We start from the raw sequence: 21,328 nt of genomic DNA, 5'->3' as shown, positions 1-21,328 counted from the left end.
GAGGGGGGTAAGGTAACATCATAAACCAATCTTCAGCAAGCGTCTTCACACTGTTTAGTATATTAAGCTCACCTTCAGCCATCGTCTTCTACCTCATCTGCAGGCCGATGTCTGAGCAGTGGTAATGTAATATCGCAAGCTCACCTTCAGCAAGCGTCTCCTACCTCACCTGCAAGCCGATGTCTGAGGTGTGTTTTTTCTATAACGTAATATAGCAAGCTTACCTTCAGCAAGCGTCTTCTGCCTGGCGAGCGGCTGCCGGGGCGGCGCGCGGGGCTCGTCCACCGCCACGACGTCGGTGCTCCGCGAGCGCACGATCGGGCCCGAGGCGAAGGGCCGGCGCGGCGGCGGCAGCGGCGCCCCCCGCAGGGACGCTCGGAGCGCCGGCTGGGACTGCGAGTGCGGCGCGCGGGACAGCTCCTCGCCCGTCCAGTTCACGCTGCGGACAAGTTACGGAAATATTAGGATATATACCATCGTGCGGGTCAACTCCCCGCCGGTCACGTTCGCTGGGGGTAAAAGAAGTGATACGAACATTAGATATTACGCATGAACATCAGGATTTAAGTACCAAAACATACAGATTAGCTCTCCGTTGGTTCAATTTACACTGCGAAGAGATTTAGCAAATATTAAAGGGCATTTCGAAATGTAATTTTGTAAGACTAATTTCAATGTTACGTAAGCAGTTTTTTAGTAAATTCTAATCGCCTTATCAAACGTCATGGTCGTGAAATTAATATCCAACAGTTATCACTACTATTTTTGCACTTCACAAACACGAAGTGCACGGGGTCCTTGCGGCGGTCCTCGGGGCTCTTGCGCACGTCGCTGTGGAGCCGCTCCTCTAGCTGCGAGCCGGGTACCGTGACATACTTGTCCCCCCCGAGCACGAAGTGCACGGGGTCCTTGCGGCGGTCCTCGGGGCTCTTGCGCACGTCGCTGTGGAGCCGCTCCTCTAGCTGCAAGCGGGTACCGTGACATACTTGTCCCCCCCGAGCACGAAGTGCACGGGGTCCTTGCGGCGGTCCTCGGGGCTCTTGCGCACGTCGCTGTGGAGCCGCTCCTCTAGCTGCGAGCCGGGTACCGTGACATACTTGTCCCCCCCGAGCACGAAGTGCACGGGGTCCTTGCGGCGGTCCTCGGGGCTCTTGCGCACGTCGCTGTGGAGCCGCTCCTCTAGCTGCGAGCCGGGTACCGTGACATACTTGTCCCCCCCGAGCACGAAGTGCACGGGGTCCTTGCGGCGGTCCTCGGGGCTCTTGCGCACGTCGCTGTGGAGCCGCTCCTCTAGCTGCAAGCGGGTACCGTGACATACTTGTCCCCCCCGAGCACGAAGTGCACGGGGTCCTTGCGGCGGTCCTCGGGGCTCTTGCGCACGTCGCTGTGGAGCCGCTCCTCTAGCTGCGAGCCGGGTACCGTGACATACTTGTCCCCCCCGAGCACGAAGTGCACGGGGTCCTTGCGGCGGTCCTCGGGGCTCTTGCGCACGTCGCTGTGGAGCCGCTCCTCTAGCTGCAAGCGGGTACCGTGACATACTTGTCCCCCCCGAGCACGAAGTGCACGGGGTCCTTGCGGCGGTCCTCGGGGCTCTTGCGCACGTCGCTGTGGAGCCGCTCCTCTAGCTGCGAGCCGGGTACCGTGACATACTTGTCCCCCCCGAGCACGAAGTGCACGGGGTCCTTGCGGCGGTCCTCGGGGCTCTTGCGCACGTCGCTGTGGAGCCGCTCCTCTAGCTGCGAGCCGGGTACCGTGACATACTTGTCCCCCCCGAGCACGAAGTGCACGGGGTCCTTGCGGCGGTCCTCGGGGCTCTTGCGCACATCGTTGTGTGAGCCGCGTGTGTCAGCTAACCGCCGTTCCCGTCGTTCGTCGTAGCGCCGCTCGCGGGCCTCCTGGGCCAGCCTCTCTTCTAACTGCAACCTGAAATTTGAACAAACCTGAATTAATATTCGTTGAATACATGAGTTATTATTTGAAGGCTACAATACGAGGTTCGGTATTCTCCCGTGAAAAGCGGAAAGGACTGTTGAGGCTTCAGGCACAATGGGTGATAGCTCGAACTGTTTAGTGAGCGACCATGGATAGCACGACAATATGTGTGTTCACGTAATAAGTATGGGACGAGCGTAATTTTCACCCGACCAAAGCCCGAAAGCCGAAGCAAGCCACCGATCAGGTTTTAGTGCAGAAAGAATCCCATATAATTTGGTGTCTCTTTCCAGGTGCCCCCAATACCTTTCGAAGGGGAACAAAAAGCGGAAAAATGGTCCGCTATTTTAAAGTATAATATTTTTTCAACAAATAGAATTAGTTTCTTTTTAAAATTTTAACACAAAAAAAAATGTGTCTCAAACCATCCATTCACTCATGGTTTATTTTAAAACTTTTAAATATGACTAACAATAATTATTACATTAGCTAATTACGAATACAAAGCATGATTAACATCAATGTAACTATATAAATAATACGTTACCTAGCCTCAGCAAGTCTTAGGTCTAGAGGGTAGTGGGGAGGGTCGGGGTCCTCGCTGCCCGACGAATCCTCTCTCCATCCAAAGTTATCCGCCACTGAAATATGTATAATTCCCTCCTTTTTAACTTCAAATATACAATGTATGTAGTATTGTAAGTACCTATACTATATAGAATTAAAATTGTGTATTGAATACATTTTGAAGATTAATTAATTCATTTCGAAAAAAATAAATGCTCAATATCAATTTTTTATAAGTTGTTTTTCTCTTTGTATTTCTTAACATTGAAAATGATATAACTAAAAGTGCCAACAAATATAATAGTTAACATTGCTATAAAGTATTTATAAAAAAGGAAAAATAAATAAATGTTTACAACCATTTTCTTTCATTTCAAACCATTCCTAATAATTTATTTTTCATCTCAGCTAAAATTAAATATAAAAAATGTTAAATTCCTTCAATGACAGCATATAGTTAAAATGAGAATTAAAACATCGATGAAAATCGTCAAACCAACCATACTTTATATAATAAATAACATGAACTATTCTAATATTAAAAGCATGTATGAAATAATACACCCTGTATAATAGAATGAAAGAAAGCAAAGGTGGTTATATAAGCGTATTATAGTTATATCAAATCTTACCTCGGTGGCGGCGAATGTTGCCATAACAAAGCGTCTAGTCTATGGCAAAACAACAAAACTGGCAACTCAGGGAAGGCCGGGTTGTGGGAAGGAAATAAAACCAAAATCACAATCGTCAAAAGCTTTCAAACGTGCACAGGACAATTTGGTCAGCAAATTGTATGTTTAGGGACCCGAAAGGAAAAATACACTACAGTTTTTGAGATAATGAATGGCTCGTGGAAAGATGATCAACGTTTTGAAATAAATAATTTATTAACACGTTCCTAATATACTAGTGTTACTGTAAATAAATATATAATGTAATGTCTAATAACACTGTTCATTTATTTTGCTAAAGCAGTACATTGCATAAATATATTTTTGTAAGTGCCGGGATTCTTGGATGGAGATAATAATTACTAAAATTTATTAATCATAGATTTCAATTAGTACAATATTTTGGTACATTTGTATCTTAAATCGTACGTGCTAGACACGCTGTGGGGTGGCGGACGAAATAATATTCTTTCGCCTACTAATTTGTACTATGTGTATGAAAGTATTTATATTTCCGTAAGGTGGCCGCGCAGACACGCTTACCTTACAAAATTTCGTATAGAAAAATATAATTATATACAAAAAATATAACTCGGCCTGTATATCTACATACTTTCACATACATTTGATACGTAATTAGTTAACGTCGATCATCATTACTTTCGGCGTCACTACATAATCAAAAACTTTATAAACATTGGAAACGGAATGTTTCTAATATTAAATTAATTTTTTAACTATATTATGTTAATTCGTGAGAAAAATCACAAAATATAACTTGCACAGATAAACTCAGGGGAATTCTAATAAAGATTACATAAATTAGTTATATTCAAACAAGCAGGGTTAACACAAAATGACTGAATGATAGCGTTTAGTTATGGGAAATATTTTTAATTGCGGTACAAAGATCAGAGTACCAAATTAAATGAAATTAATGGTGTTACATTTATTTTTATTATAATTTTATTATTTAAAATAAAATATGTGTAATATACACATACACACAATATTAAATAATTTAACTAATAAAAAAGTTTTCATTACCGTTAATTACATACAAAATTATACAATGATTTCCGTATTAATGTATTACTAGCGATACAGCCAATATTAAATTCTGTAATTATAATAGATATTTTAAATTTACGAGCATGCATATGCATGTACTAGATAATCAAAATGATTAATATTAGTATTTTGACGAATAATTATTTATTTATAGAACCACATCCAGTGTCAATGATAATCCAGTGTCAATCACACAATAAAAAAAATATAATATGAATGCTCAATGCTCTTTTCAATTTAGTAATTTTATAAAACTGTTAGAATACACACATGCAAAGATAACACACAATACACCCAAACCCAATATAAGAAATAAAAAGTCATTATTCCATACATGCTTTTACATTTTTTTCTAAAATTTATCAAAATTAAAAAAAAGCCTGAAAGCTTCCTATCGATTGTGATGTATAATGATTTAGTTTATAAAAATATATTTATTTAAAAACCAATATAAATTTAAATATACACTACAATATTTTTAAACTAAAATAATAAATTATAGTAACTTAGGTCTAAGGACAGTGTTAAGAAATCTACAGGAACTCACAGTAACTGTCCATACAATATTGTATTATGTATGTATGTTATAAAAAGCTGCTGATATTTTAGGTCATCTTAAAGTAGAAAGATAAATATATAAAAGGAAGTTAAATACACATACTTATTATAATAAAGGAAATATATTCTGATGGATATATGAAATATAAACTGATAAAATGACGTTCTTATGGCTAAGTGGAGATTGTGTATGCAAGGATAAGGTACAATAAGCAACACTGCATTGTCAGTCATTGTATGGATGACCGATAAGGGTATGAACTCATTCTTTTTTTGCAGTTCGTGGTCGATTAAATATTTTATAATTACACAGAAGCCCTATTACTTTGCCTATAAGATAATCCGTTAAATACAAATTGGACGCCCGAGCTTCAGTGGCTTATTCAACTGCTCAGTCGCATAAGCGATAAGATGGTAGCCTAAGCAACTATCGCTCAGGCAATAGTTGCCAGCAGGCAGTATAAAAACTGGCTACATCCACGGGAAGAGGAAGTGTTATTATTTTTCAATATGACACACACTTATCGTTTTTCTGGTTGATAAATTATTGCAAAAATATAATAATAAATATAAAAGAATAACTATCTCTAAAGAGATTACATTAACTTAAATTTAAATATTAGAAATAGCCACCTAATTTTATTATTATTGTTAGAATTATTATAGTCATTTAATGACGATAAGTTATTAGAGCAAATAATAAGAATTTAAGTACAAAAAGTAGGTTTTAAATCATAATTTGATTAATTAATTTTTTTAATGTAATAATTAGTTAATTCATTTAAAGAATATTAATATAAAATTTTAATACATATGCTTGAGCCTATTCAAACAAATAAAATTTATTCAATAACAAAATAAAAAATAGATCATAGCAAAAATAAAAGTTTTTTGGATTATTAGTTGTTTAAAATCAAAAGAGTAAAAATAATGTGACATGTGAGTCTCAAATCACATTTTCTGTAAATAATAGTTGAAAACTAAATTAAAATTTTCTTAAAACGACAATCATTATTAGTACATAAATCATCAGTAGTATCAAAAAATTTAAAATGTCTTTTTAACGATTTCCCATATTTGATATGTTTTAGATTATTAGAAAAATCCATAATTGTACATTTTTAAATGTACATTACATTAAATTTCCAATATTAAAATAGTGGCCAGTACTTGTAAAGGACTAAATTACGTGTAAAAAGCGGCAAAATATGTTCTCTGAAAATATTTTCAAAATTTTTAATGATTTGAAAATATTTAAATATAACTAACTACACGAACTACATTTGTGCACTGAAGTTCTCGATGTTAACGACGTGAAAAAAATATTTGCACAAAATTGTATTCTGTAAAATAAAAGAAACGATTTTTTTTTAAATTTATAACTTCTGAATAACGAAATGATTCGCAACGAAAATAAATTAAGAAAAACAAAATGATTATTTTTGAATGATATACGGTCTCTATAATATTCAATTAATTCATTTTTTTAATGTAATAAATTTAGATATTTCTGCTATCAGATTGAATAATTGTATCATTCAGAAATTATTGTTAAAATTGAAACACGCGAGTTATGTCTTATTATCTATAACGCGAACATGAATGTATTCATTAGGAAAACAGAGTTGCACTACACGAGTTTCTCGAATGAAGCGAATATGATAATTATTTTATTATGCTGACAAATAGTTGTAAACAATTATACTTCATTTTATTTGATTCTTTTATTGAATGTAATAACCCATAAATATAACGAATTACTTTTATGATAAATAATTTATCCGTTTGACAGAAATGTAATAATCATTATTTGAATAAAAAATATTATAAAAAAATATACAAAAGACAAAAAAAAGTAGTTATCGTGCGAATTTTGCCAAATAATACTGCTTTTATTTTATTTTAAATCATAACCCTTTCTAAAAGTACCGATCCCAAATTGTAAAAATTTAGAATTTCACCATAAGCTTTTTGTCAAGAAAATTCTCGCGTTCGAGAAACTCGCGCAAACCGGTTACAAGTTGTCGAGAGTCGCCGAGTGCCGTCGAGAGTGGTCGAGAGTCTGAGAGCCGCTCAGTCGATGTGCTCGTGGAAGAGCGAGGTCTCTTCGAGCTTACCTGAGCCGCAGAGCGAGGTGTCGTCACCGACGCTCAAGTCGTCCTGGGAGCTGCTCATTCGCCCTGGAATATTGTAAAATCTTTATTATTTTTTTGTTACTGTAGCAGCTAAAAGGAGTGCCGACAAATAGGACAAATTCTACCGGAGATGAATAAAAGTGCATTTCTACCCCTGAGTACCACATTGAAACTATTTTATGTTTGTACACCCATAGAGAAACATACAGTCATGATTATGAGAGAATATATTTTTATAATATTAATCCGGTTCGGTGCAAAATTAGCTTTTAAGTGATGTAAATTTGTTCGAATCTATCAGTGTGGTTTGAAACCCATGGGAACAAGAGCCGTTACATGCTGTTCAAATACATTATAAACGCTAAGAATTTTAATGTTGCTTTTCAAAATGAGTGCAAAAAAATATTATTAAAATGAAAGAAATATATAATAGCTAAACTTCAATTTTAAAACGCAGTTTTATCGTGTTAAATTATTTATAAAATGTATTTATGTTTTAATTTAATTTTGTGTAAACCTAGCTTTATGTACGAACTAGGGGTGTCACTACTCATCTACACTTATAATTGTAGTCAAGTAACTCGTCCTTACCTAACATCGGATGTTGACACCCTATCCAGAGGTTGCAATACATAAAATCATATACATATTATAATAATTAAAATTCCTTATTTCTTTAAGATTTGAGCAAAATCGAGCGGACTTGTACTAAACGTTCACGTAACCTCTGACGTATCCGTAGGACCGATACCGCCATTACTGTGTAGCGGGTTCGGTGCCGGGAGGGACAGACATGCGTGACAAATATTTAATATTTGTGTTTTATTTTTGTTAGTCTTTGTATGTATGTTACCTTTAATATGCGGAAAGACGGTAATCTGAAAATCGGTATTTTTTTTTGGCGCAAAAATAAAGATTTTATTTAATATATCATATGTATTTTGTTTATGCAGATATATAATGTAATGGGTTACATTCGCTGAATAGTTTCAAAACCCATCTGTGGCAATAAAGATTAATTCAATATTATTATGTAATATTTAATAAATGTTCAGATTGCTACTATTATTTAATTACATTAAAATCTTGAAATAAATTAATATCACATTCTTTCAGATATATAAATTAAAAACATGGCGAAATAAACTACCAGCATATTTATATTTAATAGGGTATAGTAAGATTAAACAATCTGAAGTAATTTTACATATCTTTTTATAGGGTATAGTGTAGTTAATTACCTCTGCTGGCCTGTCGGCCGTTGGCGGTCCTATACAGGGTGCTCTCGAGGTACTGTAGTCCGTTGTTGTTGATTATGTTGAAGCCGCAAAGTCGCTCGATTTGCTTCCATCTGTGCATTCTCTCCTAGAACACGCAAAGTATGAAAATACATGAGATCTACCAACACAGCCATGTTTTAATATCTGACAAATGCAATTTAGTATTCCTATTCCTTTACGTAACAAATATTGTAGTACTTCGGATTATTCATCTATCACATTGGTATGTATGCGGTTCGTCAGTATATGTCCAAGGAGATAGATTGTTATGCGAAAGAAAACACTTCAAACACTAATAATACTCGAAGACGTCCCATCAAGCACGTGGAACGCGTGTGCATTGGTCGAAGGCTACGATCGAACTGAGAGTAACACTACCCGCCCCTCCAGTACTCGGTGTTACGTCATGATATCAATATTTATTAAGGCAGGGTAGTAGTAATTAAAAAATCAAACCCACGACACTAGCAATATGATTGTTATGTCCTGCTATCGAATATAATAATAATTAGATTTTATGTATTATTTATTTAATAAAAATTGCAATAAATTTCACATCTTTTAAACGCCGACAATTGTCGAATATTATTATTTATTTTTTAACCTAGATGGCGCTAGTTACAGTACAAATAAAAGCAAATCAATTACGAATGTTATAGCGTAAACACGTGTAAAGAAGTATAACTTCAAATATAGATTTAATCTATATTTAAGTTCACATTATGCTATAGTTCACCTGTAATTCCTGAGTGACCTCGTTGAGTGCCGTACGAGCTTCCACTATGGACCTGTCCACGTCGTCTATTGACTTGCCGTGCGTAGATACGAACGCACCGACCAAACTCGAACGTTTCTTGCGTAGTTTCTCGCACTGGAAATATATACACGTATACATAGTGTTACACTGGCATCTCACTGATTACAGTATCATCATCATCATCAACCCATTATTGTCCCACTGCTGGGCACGGGTCTCCTCTCGTAATGAGAAGGATTAGGCCATAGTCCACCGCGCTGGCCAAGTGCGTATTGGTAGACTTCACATACCTTTGACATTTTTTTTTTTCATAAATCTCTCAGGTATGCAGGTTTCCTCACGATGTTTTCCTTCACCGTTTAGCAAGTGATAATTAATTTCTAATACGCACATAACTTTGAAAAATCAGAGGTGCGTGCCTGGGATTTGAACCTCGGACCCCTCGATCGAGAGGCCGAGTTTCTTAACCACTAGGCTATCACGGATTACAGTATAGACAACATAATTGCTATTGATAATTATATCACTTTCGAATACTTTTTTCTACTTTTTATATATTTGGAATATTCAGTGGCTAAGTGGCTGGTTAAGTGGCTACTGTTGCACATGAACGTCTGTAGTCAAAGATAAGACTAAGATTCCTACCTCAGGTTGTACAGATGTGTTGCTAGACCTAAGGACTAAGTTGGTACGCTTCGGATAAGTATGTCTTTCTTACTTCAAACCAGAACACAGCAGCACTTAACACTGATGTTATTAAGCAGACATAGATGTGGCGTTGGTAGGCCCGGAGTCAAACCCCCAAGGGTTCTACTATGTGCACCTGAAGGGGTCAATGGAAGAAGAATATAGTCCTCACCTCACCTAGCATGCCGGCGCTGCAGATCAGCCTGTTGCTTCTTGCGCAGATATGCCCTGCTCTCCACCTCGTGGTGAGCTGCACGAATGCTAAAAGAATTCTCTACCAGTAACCAGTTATCAGAAGAAGAATAGACTCCTCACCGCTTCCCTAGCCTGCTGGAGCTGCAGATCAGCCTGTTGCTTGTTGCGCTGATAGGCCCGGTTCTCCATCACGTGTGTGAGGTGCACGAATGCTAAAAGCATTCTTTGCCAGTTAACCAGTTAAAAAAAAAAAAAAAAAAAAGCCTGCTGCTTCTTGCGCCTGTGCGCTCTATTCATGGTCTCCTACATGAGCAGCATTAATGCCTGATGAATTCTCTAACACTGAACCATAGACAAACAAAGAATAGACTACTCACCGCATCTCTAGCCTGCTGGAGCTGCAGATCAGCCTGTTGCTTCTTGCGCAGATACGCTCTGTTTTCCACCTCGTGCGTGAGCTGCAGCCACTGCTGCAGGCCGGTGGGCGGCGCCCAGCAGCGGTCCTCCAGCTCACCTTCAGCACGCCTCAGCTCACCTCTCAGCATCTGGGTTATGAAACAATCACTACTTAGATCCTCTCTCCTCCTCAAAATTACACAAACACCCAGATCCAAAACAAATCTAATTTCATAATAATAGTTTTTTTTAATATAGGAGTAGCAGCCCATCTGATGGCAACTGGCTCCTGCCGCTACTGGACATCTGTAATCAATCCCAAATAGGATAATATTCCTACCTGAGGATGGCCATAGATGCACCGCTACTCTTGAGAATTGTGCTAGTATGCCGCGGAAAAAATGTCTTTCTTACCACACCCTTTAAATTAAAATACAGCAGCGCCAACATGCCGGTAGTGCATCCGGGGTCCAAGCACAGGTGGTTTTACCACCTTGATTCAGTTCTTTTTGGTTTTGGATTGCATCCGGAAACTATACGCGACGGATACCAACGTGAAGTAATGAAGTTTTTGAGAATAATTACGTACTTCTATTTCAGCCTTGAGTTGCGACACCTCCAGATCCGATGAGGCGGAGTTCAGGAGCGGAGTGTCGCCCGCCTCGCGCAGTTTCTTCTCCAAATTCTTCTTTTCAGTCGTCACGTTCTCCTACAAGGATAAATAGTTTTATGGTTAAAAGAATAAAATCATAAAGTCGTTAGGTAACTAAGGATATTTATAAACGTTTGTTCGCAGCAGTTGATGTTTGTTAACCGCAGTTTACAACAAAGACATTTTACTGCACAACTGTTTCTGGAGTTTAAGTGACAAATTTAATTCAAACTCGAAAAAGGAATTAAGAATTATTATTACTGACGAGCGTTACACAAACCAAGGGCTAATCGGAAATAAGGCTAATCGCTCTTTAATCGGGCAATAGTTGAAATCAATTAATATTACTGTTCTTAATAATTACTGTCCTTAAAGCTGAGCCTCACGCTGATTCTAACCTAACATAACCTAACCCTTTGGTCATTAGTCACCTAAAAGTAACAATATAACTTATTTTTCCAAGAAAACTTCAACATGCAATAATTCCTGTTCAAGAAAAAAATCAATCACATATAAAATCACAAAATTATATTAACCGTATGAAATATCAGACATCAAAACAACAAACCTGTTCCAAGCGCGCCTTCTCGAGCTCCTTCTGCATATCGTTGAGCGCCATCTCGGCCTTCCTCAGCTGCTCCATGTCCTGCAGCATCCTCTGCACCTGGTGGCGGCTAGCGCGGCCCGCCCTCAGCGCCGCCCAGCCGCCCACCACCGCGCCCAGCAGCAGCGACGCGAGCAGCCAGTCCTTCCATCTGCTGCCTTCTGGTTGGCACGATGCGTATTAGTTTTAGCGCACTGTGGCGCATGCAAGGGTACTAAGTCACAAGCAGGACATAACAAGCTTCTAAGCAAACGAAAACTAAAAGTGCAGCAGGTTCGGTGCTGGAATATAACTGATAAAAACAAATCACACGGACAAAGGTAAAATAACTATAATGGCGGGGTTACTAGACTAAATAGACCAAGTATTTACATATGAGTATGACATTATGTACAGGATGCAAAAAATACATATATAAAAATTGCAATAATAAATATAATACAATCTTACAACTAAAATATAGTCGTTAAGGTTTAACTCTGCAGGTAATATACAAAGGCATAAAAGCATATAAAACGTATGTAAAGTTTCATTACAATGTTATTACTGAACATAATATGACTATGAATTAGAAATATTATTATCTTAGTTCAACTTTAGTTACAGTATGTTAATTTTAAATCGTGACATAACCATTTGCACTTCTTTGATAAATAGGAAACTCTACAAATCATAAACTTTGTATTAGATTATTTTTTCAAAAAATTAAATTAATTAACGGATTTCAAGGTCCATATAACTGCGTTGGTGCACCCACTGATATATGTTTCTGTTTTATTAAACAGTGCAGTCTGACGTACCTATATCTCTCTTTTGGGAAAATGGGTAGCTGGCACATTTTATATTTCTATTTTGTAAAACTGTACAGTCGGCTCACAATTTAGTTTAGTAAAACTGTGCAGTGTGCACTAATATTTGAATCGTTTCAATTCAGTATCTAAGGCGTTGTCACATACTAATCCTATTTGAGATGTCACCATAAATTGCAATCTTCAACAGTAAAAAATATACATTGTGTAAGGCCGTGAAAAAATATTTGTTGTGAAAATTAACTTTAAATCACTGTAATAAGACAACAACAGACGTATCAATAATGCCGCTGCAGTCGAACTACAAAAAGTTCACATAATTATCATCAACTCATTACTGTACCACTGGTTCGAATCTCCTGAGTTGGGTTAGATCATAATACATAGTCCACTGTGCTGACCAAGTGTGCATTGAAAGAACGCTTTTCGTGAATATTTTTAAGATCTCAGGTATGTCGTGGTTCCTCACGGTGTTATACTTCGCCTTTGTGGCAAGGGCTAATTAATTCCTCATACGCATATAATCAGAGATGATTGAAAATTGAAACCATTCATGATCATGAGATCATTGAAAATCAGAGATGCTTAGGGTTGACAGATCAATTTTAACTCACTTTTCAAACACGCTGATACCGCTTTTCAAAAAGAACAAAACCTTTGACGGAACAATTTTCTTTGCTAATTAAATATAACGTCAGTGACTGCAAGTGGGCGTCAAGGAACTGATTTAGGTGTTTTGAGTTTGCAGACATAAATTTTGATCTATTAGCATATATCTTGTAACGAACTGTTTACATATGACGTGCATATGACTAACGAACTCGAGCGTCTTGACCTCCTTGATATGTAAATGGATATACTGTAAAAAATAGTCGAAGAACTTGAACAAAAAAAAAAAGATTTAAGTCAAATATTACTATACTACTAATAAAATAATTGGACGAAATAACACAATCATACTAACGGCAATAATATAACGGACCTTTAATAATAATAATTCGAGTATGTGAAATAAGAAATTGTTGTTATCAATCTGATAATATAAAATGTCCAAAACTCGCTGAGGATTCTAAATTTTTGTGGTCTTGTAGACCGTATATTTTTCAAAAGGTACCAAGGTGTGAAAGAGTACCACACGCCTTGAGAAAGACAAAGTTATAAGAGTACTTTATTTTACCGCAATACAATCAGCAAAAATAAGATGCACAATCATAAACATGAAGCTCTACATCGACCCCCGAGGTCTATAGAGACCATCTTGAGCATCAATGATTTAAACTCATGTACAAAAAATATCAAAAAAGTTTATCAAGACGTTAATTAGTCTAATTGCTTACACTAAGTAAGTGAAACAAGGCTTTCCTCATCGCCTCTGAGGCAATTACAATAAAACAAAGGCACTGATATAGACTGATATGAACGTAATAGACGTGGCTATCTGTAATACCTACTGTTAATTTTTATGTAATTTTTACACACCCATTTCTAAGTACATTATGTATTCTTATTTTTTATTACTCGTAAATGTATACTAGATATCACATAGATATTTCTATTGTCACGTTTATTTTGCCTTTGACGTAAAATTATTTATTGCAATTACATAAAACACAATTTAAGACCTTGACGGTATAGCAACTTATATTGGCCAATATTTTTAGTTGCTGAGGAATAGCGATTTATGAATTACCGATTTAACCTTACCATTGCTTCTCAAGGAGTATTTACAATGAAGTAGAAATTATGCATTAGAATAAGTAAAAGGGCACAGTCACCTTGACCATAAATGGTCATTTTCCTCTATAGATACTTGTGACAAAAATTCAAATAGACGTCTGAGAAATGTCTCATTTATAGAAGACGCCCATATTGCCTGATAACTTTGTTAGCTGTTAACAAGTCATTTTACCTTGAAATTTGTCACAAGAATATTATAAATATATTCTGGTGTATACTTATAAAAATTGGGTTCTCGGTTACGTTAGTTTCATCTCATGAATGTGGAAGGTCTGGAGCATATCCCAAATTTCGGATATTTTCAAAACCATAAATTTCGCGAGAACATTTATCGACTGATCTATCATAATTTAACTGGAGTTAACTGGCCTCGCCTTAACGTCCCTTGAAAACACCGAAGAGCGTATAAAACTTAACAACTAACGCTCACCGATCCAACTCCTGACCGCGCCCGGCGTTGCTTAATTTTGTACATCGGCTGCGATCTTACAAGTCGCGAGTCGATTCTCACATTAACTGGGAGGCTGTGCGCTCTATGGTTTAGTTGTTACAATAATAGATCCCATATCGTTTATTGGCTCTGATGTCACGCCAGTTTTCACAACAATAGATTTTTTAACGGCGATATAATTAATATTTCACGGTTAGTTTTACACGTGCTTTAAACATAATGTATCATTCATTATGTAAGAGATAAGGACACGAAATCGAGTTTATGAGTTAAGTAAGCAGTGTTTTAAAACAAATTAAAATGTATGTTCGATGTAATTTGTGTTGTAACTTTTTATATGTAATCATTGGAGCTGCCGCATCAGTCAAGCATTTGCAGCGAGCTCACTTCGAGGACGGGTGACCTCTGGTGTTGGTTCACTACCCTCTCCTTGTGCCTGCTATTCTTCTTAGAATCTTATTTCTTGCCCGTGTTACGTCATTTTAATCTTGACGACATATTTTTCGGCCGACAAATTTCAGATATTATTTTTTTGGACAACCTTTTTTGACTGACCAATTTTAGAGACTCCTTCCGATTACAAAAGAAACCACCATTACCTCATATAGCTTATGTGGTCAGTGTTGCCGACCGCTAATCTAAACCATAGGCTATAGGTAGCTAATAGCTATATTACTTAAATGTATATTTATTTCATTTATACCTATAGCAGATTATAATTCTTTTTAAATAAATTTTGTCATAAAAGCCTAATTACCAAGAGCAAATTAAACTATAATAAAATACCTAGTTAACTAGGTTAGCAATAGCAATTTGCAAGTAAAATTTCAAAAATAATACGTTACACTAATTAGTTACTAAGTGGAATTTTCACAGTAAAAGTAAAATTATGAGTCAAGATTAATAAAATATTTTTAAAATTCGATTTTATTACAACGAGTGTAAAGTACACAAAAATCAAAATTCCCTTTCCAATGGACAATTTCTAATCACTAAAAATAGCCAAATTAAGATGTCGGTAGGTAAAGTTGGTATAAATTGAATAAAAATAATGGGATGGGTTAGCGACACATTTTTGGAAACCAGAATTTAGTTACACTGAGTTATTGAACCATGTTGAGCGTCAGGTAGAATTCTAGTCCCATTTAGATTAGGTTTAACTTAACGACGTTCAAGTAGAAGCCTACCTCAATTGAAATTCAGATATTCAATCAAACAGCTAGGCAAATGATTTGGATCGACAAAATTTAATTATAACCTACCTTAAGGTAGGTCGGTCATAATTAAATTTTGTCGTGACGTAGTTACCTTACTCTATGTTTGTAAACATTTTCCGAAACCGTTTAACCTTTTTTGTGGGAAGAGAACGTCTACTCGAACTCTAACATCACAAACTCTAACATCACAAACAAGTCCCACGAACTTCATTCAAATCAAACGTTTGTCAGGTTGACCATAAACTGCTATTAAATATAAATCTTTTACATCTTGTGTCTTAGTGTGACTAATGCATCTTTAAATTGTATCCAGCCTGCATTGTACAGATGACCGCAAGTACTTACTATCGGATAATTACCTACCATAGTTAAGATAATCGTTTCACATACTATAACCAGTTAGCAACTGGTTTGACGAATAAATAATTATGTAGCTTATCGTGAGTAGGCATTCATATTCCCTAGATTAGACATTTTGACACATAGCCCAACACGACTCTTATTCTTAGATGTCTACACTAGAACCGTGTCTAACAGTGGTAATAATAAGTTGACAACAATTTATCTTTTGTATCTATAGTATTTATAGAGAAAAACAGTATACTAATATTCATCTCCGTGAAAAAGTTTACTTACAATATGTCTTCTAAATCTCATGAATAATTTATTAATTGAGTAAAAACGTAACTGTACGTTGCATACCTATTTTATAATATTAGGGACTTAGCAAGTACCCTAGTTATATTAACATGACCTTACACTGAGTGACCAGGGTTTAAATGCCGAGCAAGCTTTGAAAGATAGTAGATTTAATATAGTTTCAGCGAGGAAGTACCGCCGTCACACTTATTTCTAGCGTGATGCTGTGAGTTTGCTACATCTAGCTTTAAGGATAAAGGAAGTAATCGCGAGGCTCTAATGCGCCTGAGAATTCTACACATTGTACTAAAGAAGAGATTTTTGCTCGATAGCAGGACGGTAACATAACAAGATTATTATTTACTATGAATATTATTCCATATTTCCATAACTAGTTCATAAATTTCCTTAAACATAAATTCTCTTTATTTTATTATTTCTAATTATGTCGTTTGTCCTTACAATATGGCTGTAATGTCACGTAATCACTACAGGTACTTATAATCACGCCAGATTCAGCATTTAAGAATCTTATTTAAGATCTAAAGAACAATGAAGCTTCAACACAAACACATTTTCAAACATAACGTTATAATATATACGACATATTTTAATCATTTTTTTTAACATTTACAAATTGTTTTTGTTTAAATGCATTTTTTATCTCATTAAGGGAAGCTTGTTTTTTATCGGTACACTGTTAGGCATGGAGCTTTACTCACACTGTTTTACTGCATCGCTATAATAGTTAAACTTTCATATACACAACATTAAAAATCGTATCTAGGATTTGAACCTCGGACCCTCCGATTGTGAGGCCGAATTTCAACCACTGGGCTATTTGCGTCCATCAGTCCAACAGTACTTAGTCTTAACAATTATATCATATTATGCGCTTATGTCGTCCATGCCTTCATAATGAGACAGACATGTAAGAAGTCTTATCAAGTACTAAGCAGACTAAACCGTTATGCCATAAAATCGATATATTATTAGTACTTAGCGATCGTTATCCAGCACGCACCGCACGCATATCAGAGGGGTGGGTATCTCGTAAGCGTGAATTAGATAATTCTTTTATAGGATTGGAGTATCAAACGAGCATGCAGTCCACCTGATGGTAAGTAACCCCTAGTGCTTATTGAAATTTATACCAATAGTATGTAGAACCGTTGGTCTACTTAAAGCTGTTCATAGTTGCTTTGCCATTACTAAGATTGCCATCATATGTCATCTGGTGCGGTCTAATATCGTGTTTGATTAAGCGGCCTGATAAACTGACCACAATCTCATCCTAGTATGAGTTTGTATTAGTATAGTTATAATAGGTCAGTATTATATTCATCCTACTTAGTAATACGAATACGGTACTCTACTACGAAAAGACACATACATATTCGTAATATTTATTCAAACTGGGTAGAATTAACTTAAATACTTCTAATTGGTTTAAGCGACGATTAACTGTTACTTTTTTTATAATATAGGAGTAACAGACGAGCATGCAGTCCACCTGATGGTAAGTGGCTACTGCCGCCCATGGACATCTGTGATCAACCCCAGATAGGGTTAGATATTCCTACCTGAGGTCGGCCACAGATGCGCCGCTACCCCTGAGGACTAAGCTGGAACGCCTCGGAAAAGTCTGTCTCCCTTACCACACCCTTCAAACCGGAACACAGCAGCGCCTAACACTGCTGTTATTAGGTAGAAATAGGTGTGGCGGTGGTGCCGCCGGAGTCGAACCACAAAGGGTTCTACCACCTTCAACATTAATTATTATAGACTATAAAATAATGGTAATATAACAGTACAAATACAAAATTTTACATGCCCAGTGAAGAACAGAAATGATAATGAATTCTAGCCCAGTCGCCACTCATCTGTTGCTACATTGCACACGTTGTTTCCATTTCCTATAGCAATGAGCATTTCTTTATATTATATCTTAAGATCATTATAACAATATATCCATAAAAGGAAGAATCGAACCTAAAAAACATTTATTCCGTTACGAATTATCTGTATAACTTATAATTAAAAAAACTCCTAAAACTATTTGTCACAAATTTACAAACAGGAATTTTAATTATAATATTACTGATATTAACACTTGATTCTAAACTCATTTTATATAAAGAATTAAGACAATTATATCTATAATTAATCACAACTTATCACCTTCATAATCCAAATCCACAATACCGCCACTGTACAACAAATGAACACAGTAGGAGACGCCCAATGCGAAGGAGCTCTCAAAAATCATCTAGAACATTATCACCACCGCACAAAGTCACGTGTGCACATTGTACATAATGTACACATCACATCACATCACAAAAACGGTGCTATTAGCAAAAAAAAACAACAATAAAATCATCACAAACGACGTCGAACGAGCCGAGAGTTTGAATGGAGCTATATCACAATGTTGATTCGTGATGTAACGTTGGTGACACCGCGCGTTTCGTTGTTCGCGGGACGGTCCTAATGTCGTTGTGTCATTCGTTATTTCGTCACGTAATCGTGCGAATGATTAGTAGATGTTATTAAAGACCGTTAATTGCCGTTAATTAAATAAGAAATTCTTTAGAGCTTTAACTATCATATTCAAGTAATAATATGTAATCTTTGTTCGGAAATAATGTTTACGACAGGCAGGCGATACCGTAGCCCTATACTTGTCCCGGGACTACAGGGACAATGAGCACAAACCTAACAGATAATACCGTGGTTAATCGTTATTGAAATTTAATAAAATATTTATTATTATAATCATAACAATTTAAACAATGGTAGACCGACCAAATGGGTCGTTACCAAGTGTCACTCCTCGGCCCTCGTCTATGCAACTATGAATAGTTGTCTGGTCTTACAAAAATCATGGCGTCCCTAGCAAGTGTGATTTAATAATAAGTTACAGGTTGTAATAACCCGCGAACAGATATTATAGTAATCAAAACGTTCGCTTGTTCGCAAAAGTATGAAATAATAAAACATAATTTTTGTCTAAAAATACACATGGTTGAAGTAAAATTGATATCAACACAATGTGAAGTGAGTTGAAAATGTTTATATTAAAAAAGGACTCTTCCTTTAAGTAGACTCAATGATTATCTAGTGATGTAATATTTTGAATTTAGGAACGTCGCGACTTGTCAACGATTTATCAGCGATCCGTCAACGTGCTTGAAACGAACTCCGCGTTGATACGTTTGTATTGTAACAAGACCATGTAAATGGCGAGGTTTGCATACATATGAGAGTTTAATACTGAGAGAACGCTTCTGAATTCTGGTTTGAAGGTTGTTCAGGAAGACATACTTTTCCGAGGCGTTCCAGGTCAGTCCTCAGAGATACCGGCGCATCTGTGGCCGACCTCAGGTAGGAAATCCTATCTGGGGTTGATTACAGATGTCCATAGGCGGCAGTAGCCACTAACTACCAAGTGGACTGCATGCTCGTCTGCTACTCTTATATTTTATAAAAAGTCGCATTATCGGATCAATTGTTGCGTTCACGCTACATGATCATGTGAAATGATCCTTACTCGTCAGCACGCTTATAAAAAAATGCGCCTCTTATTATAGCTGGTAAGGAAAAAATCAGAAATCTATGATTGTGTTTCATATATAATATGTCTATATATTAAATGCGAATATTGTATTTCTATACTGCTGCAAAATAAAAATCTGTCTTATTTATGCAATGTAAATTGAGAGGATAAAGATCAGATAAATATATATACAGAATACAATTAAAATAAATAGGTTTTATTTTAATACGAAGTAATTTTAATGGGGGGATTCCTATATTGAGTTGCCCTTGAATGTAGTTAGTTTAAACAATTAATTCTGAACAAAGCGTGAAGGAATTGCAAGTGGTAGTATGCCGAAGTAATTAAAGCCTTATGTATAAAACCATATCGTTAAGTATTTCTTAATTTAACTGATATGGCGCATAGCAAAGTAACAAAAAATATATCACTAAGTTATTATTTGATTCGTAATTAGGATGTTTCTTTAAAAAAATACTGTTAATTACATCCCTACAATTAGACAATTAATAAAAACTACATGAAGTAGGTAATTCATAATTACACAAGGAAAAAAATCAAGTTACAACGTAATTATAAGTTTAATATTACCTAATTAATTTAATTATTTGAATCAAATATAATAAAATTAAATTCGGACCTAATGTTACTGTCCCCATGGTCACCATAGCCATAAGATGAGTACCCAATCACGAATAGGCCTAGTCCCACTTGATGTCGAGAACAAAAACTTTGCTATGCACTTGGACTAAGATGATTCTCCATAATGCTAATATTCTTGTTAAATTTAATTTTGCGATATATAACCTTTGGATTTAAAAGGTAGGTCCAGTGTAATTCTACCGGGAAGGAACCAACACCATACCTATTTACAGCGTGAATAACCCCCCTCTTATTCTGGGGGGAGGGGGGGGGAGACTTTTATTGCAATGTCCAGCATATCCTTGGAAATCAAGTCAGGATTACCCCACGAAGAAAATCTGACCAAGTGCTAATCGGACTCGACGATTTTTTTGTCCATGATCCCTGTGACCTCCCCCCGAGCACTCATGGCGTGAAGCAGTTCTGGGTGTCCGTATAAGGGTGGGGTCTGTGGATGGTGACTGATTTCCCTATGAGGCGATCACCTCACTGGCTAATGCATATGTGCTCGGCTTCCGAAAGCAGCCTCATCTTTATATACAGGGTGAATTTTTAAAACGGGCCTTCAGGGCCAAATCCGAAACTATAACGATTAGCGAAAAATGCTGAAAGGAGTTACGAGGCCGATTTTGATAAAAACTAAAACTGCATCATTAGTTTTATTAATATTGTTTTCCTTAGCCGGGAATCGAACGAGTTCATTTTGAAAAAAATTACACCTCTATATTATTCCACTATTTGATAGTGTCGCTTATAAGGATCAAATTCT

At 36.5% G+C, this 21,328-nt stretch overlaps 1 protein-coding gene across 2 annotated transcripts in view; it reads right to left on the bottom strand.

The window, feature by feature from the left end:
• Stim (stromal interaction molecule) overlaps window positions 1-21,328 on the bottom strand; it is a 67,199-nt gene that overhangs the window by 5,081 nt on the left and 40,790 nt on the right. The window contains exons 6-14 of one of the 2 annotated variants that reach the window (XM_073089438.1): window positions 11,470-11,666; window positions 10,839-10,958; window positions 10,231-10,398; window positions 8,951-9,085; window positions 8,176-8,299; window positions 6,917-6,979; window positions 2,480-2,573; window positions 1,762-1,923; window positions 225-439 (exon numbers count right to left, since the gene is read on the bottom strand). In XM_073089438.1, the coding sequence (XP_072945539.1) occupies window positions 225-439; window positions 1,762-1,923; window positions 2,480-2,573; window positions 6,917-6,979; window positions 8,176-8,299; window positions 8,951-9,085; window positions 10,231-10,398; window positions 10,839-10,958; window positions 11,470-11,666 (1,278 nt within the window). The remainder of the gene's footprint in view (window positions 1-224; window positions 440-1,761; window positions 1,924-2,479; window positions 2,574-6,916; window positions 6,980-8,175; window positions 8,300-8,950; window positions 9,086-10,230; window positions 10,399-10,838; window positions 10,959-11,469; window positions 11,667-21,328) is intronic. The other variant, XM_073089439.1, reaches the window with a different exon arrangement.

The sequence above is a fragment of the Epargyreus clarus genome, unplaced genomic scaffold (genome assembly GCF_041222505.1).
Source record: "Epargyreus clarus isolate Ecla_fem2 unplaced genomic scaffold, WU_Ecla_fem_2.2 ptg000029l, whole genome shotgun sequence".
Taxonomy (NCBI): Eukaryota; Metazoa; Arthropoda; class Insecta; order Lepidoptera; family Hesperiidae; genus Epargyreus; species Epargyreus clarus.
This window is presented reverse-complemented; position numbering and strand designations above follow the sequence as displayed.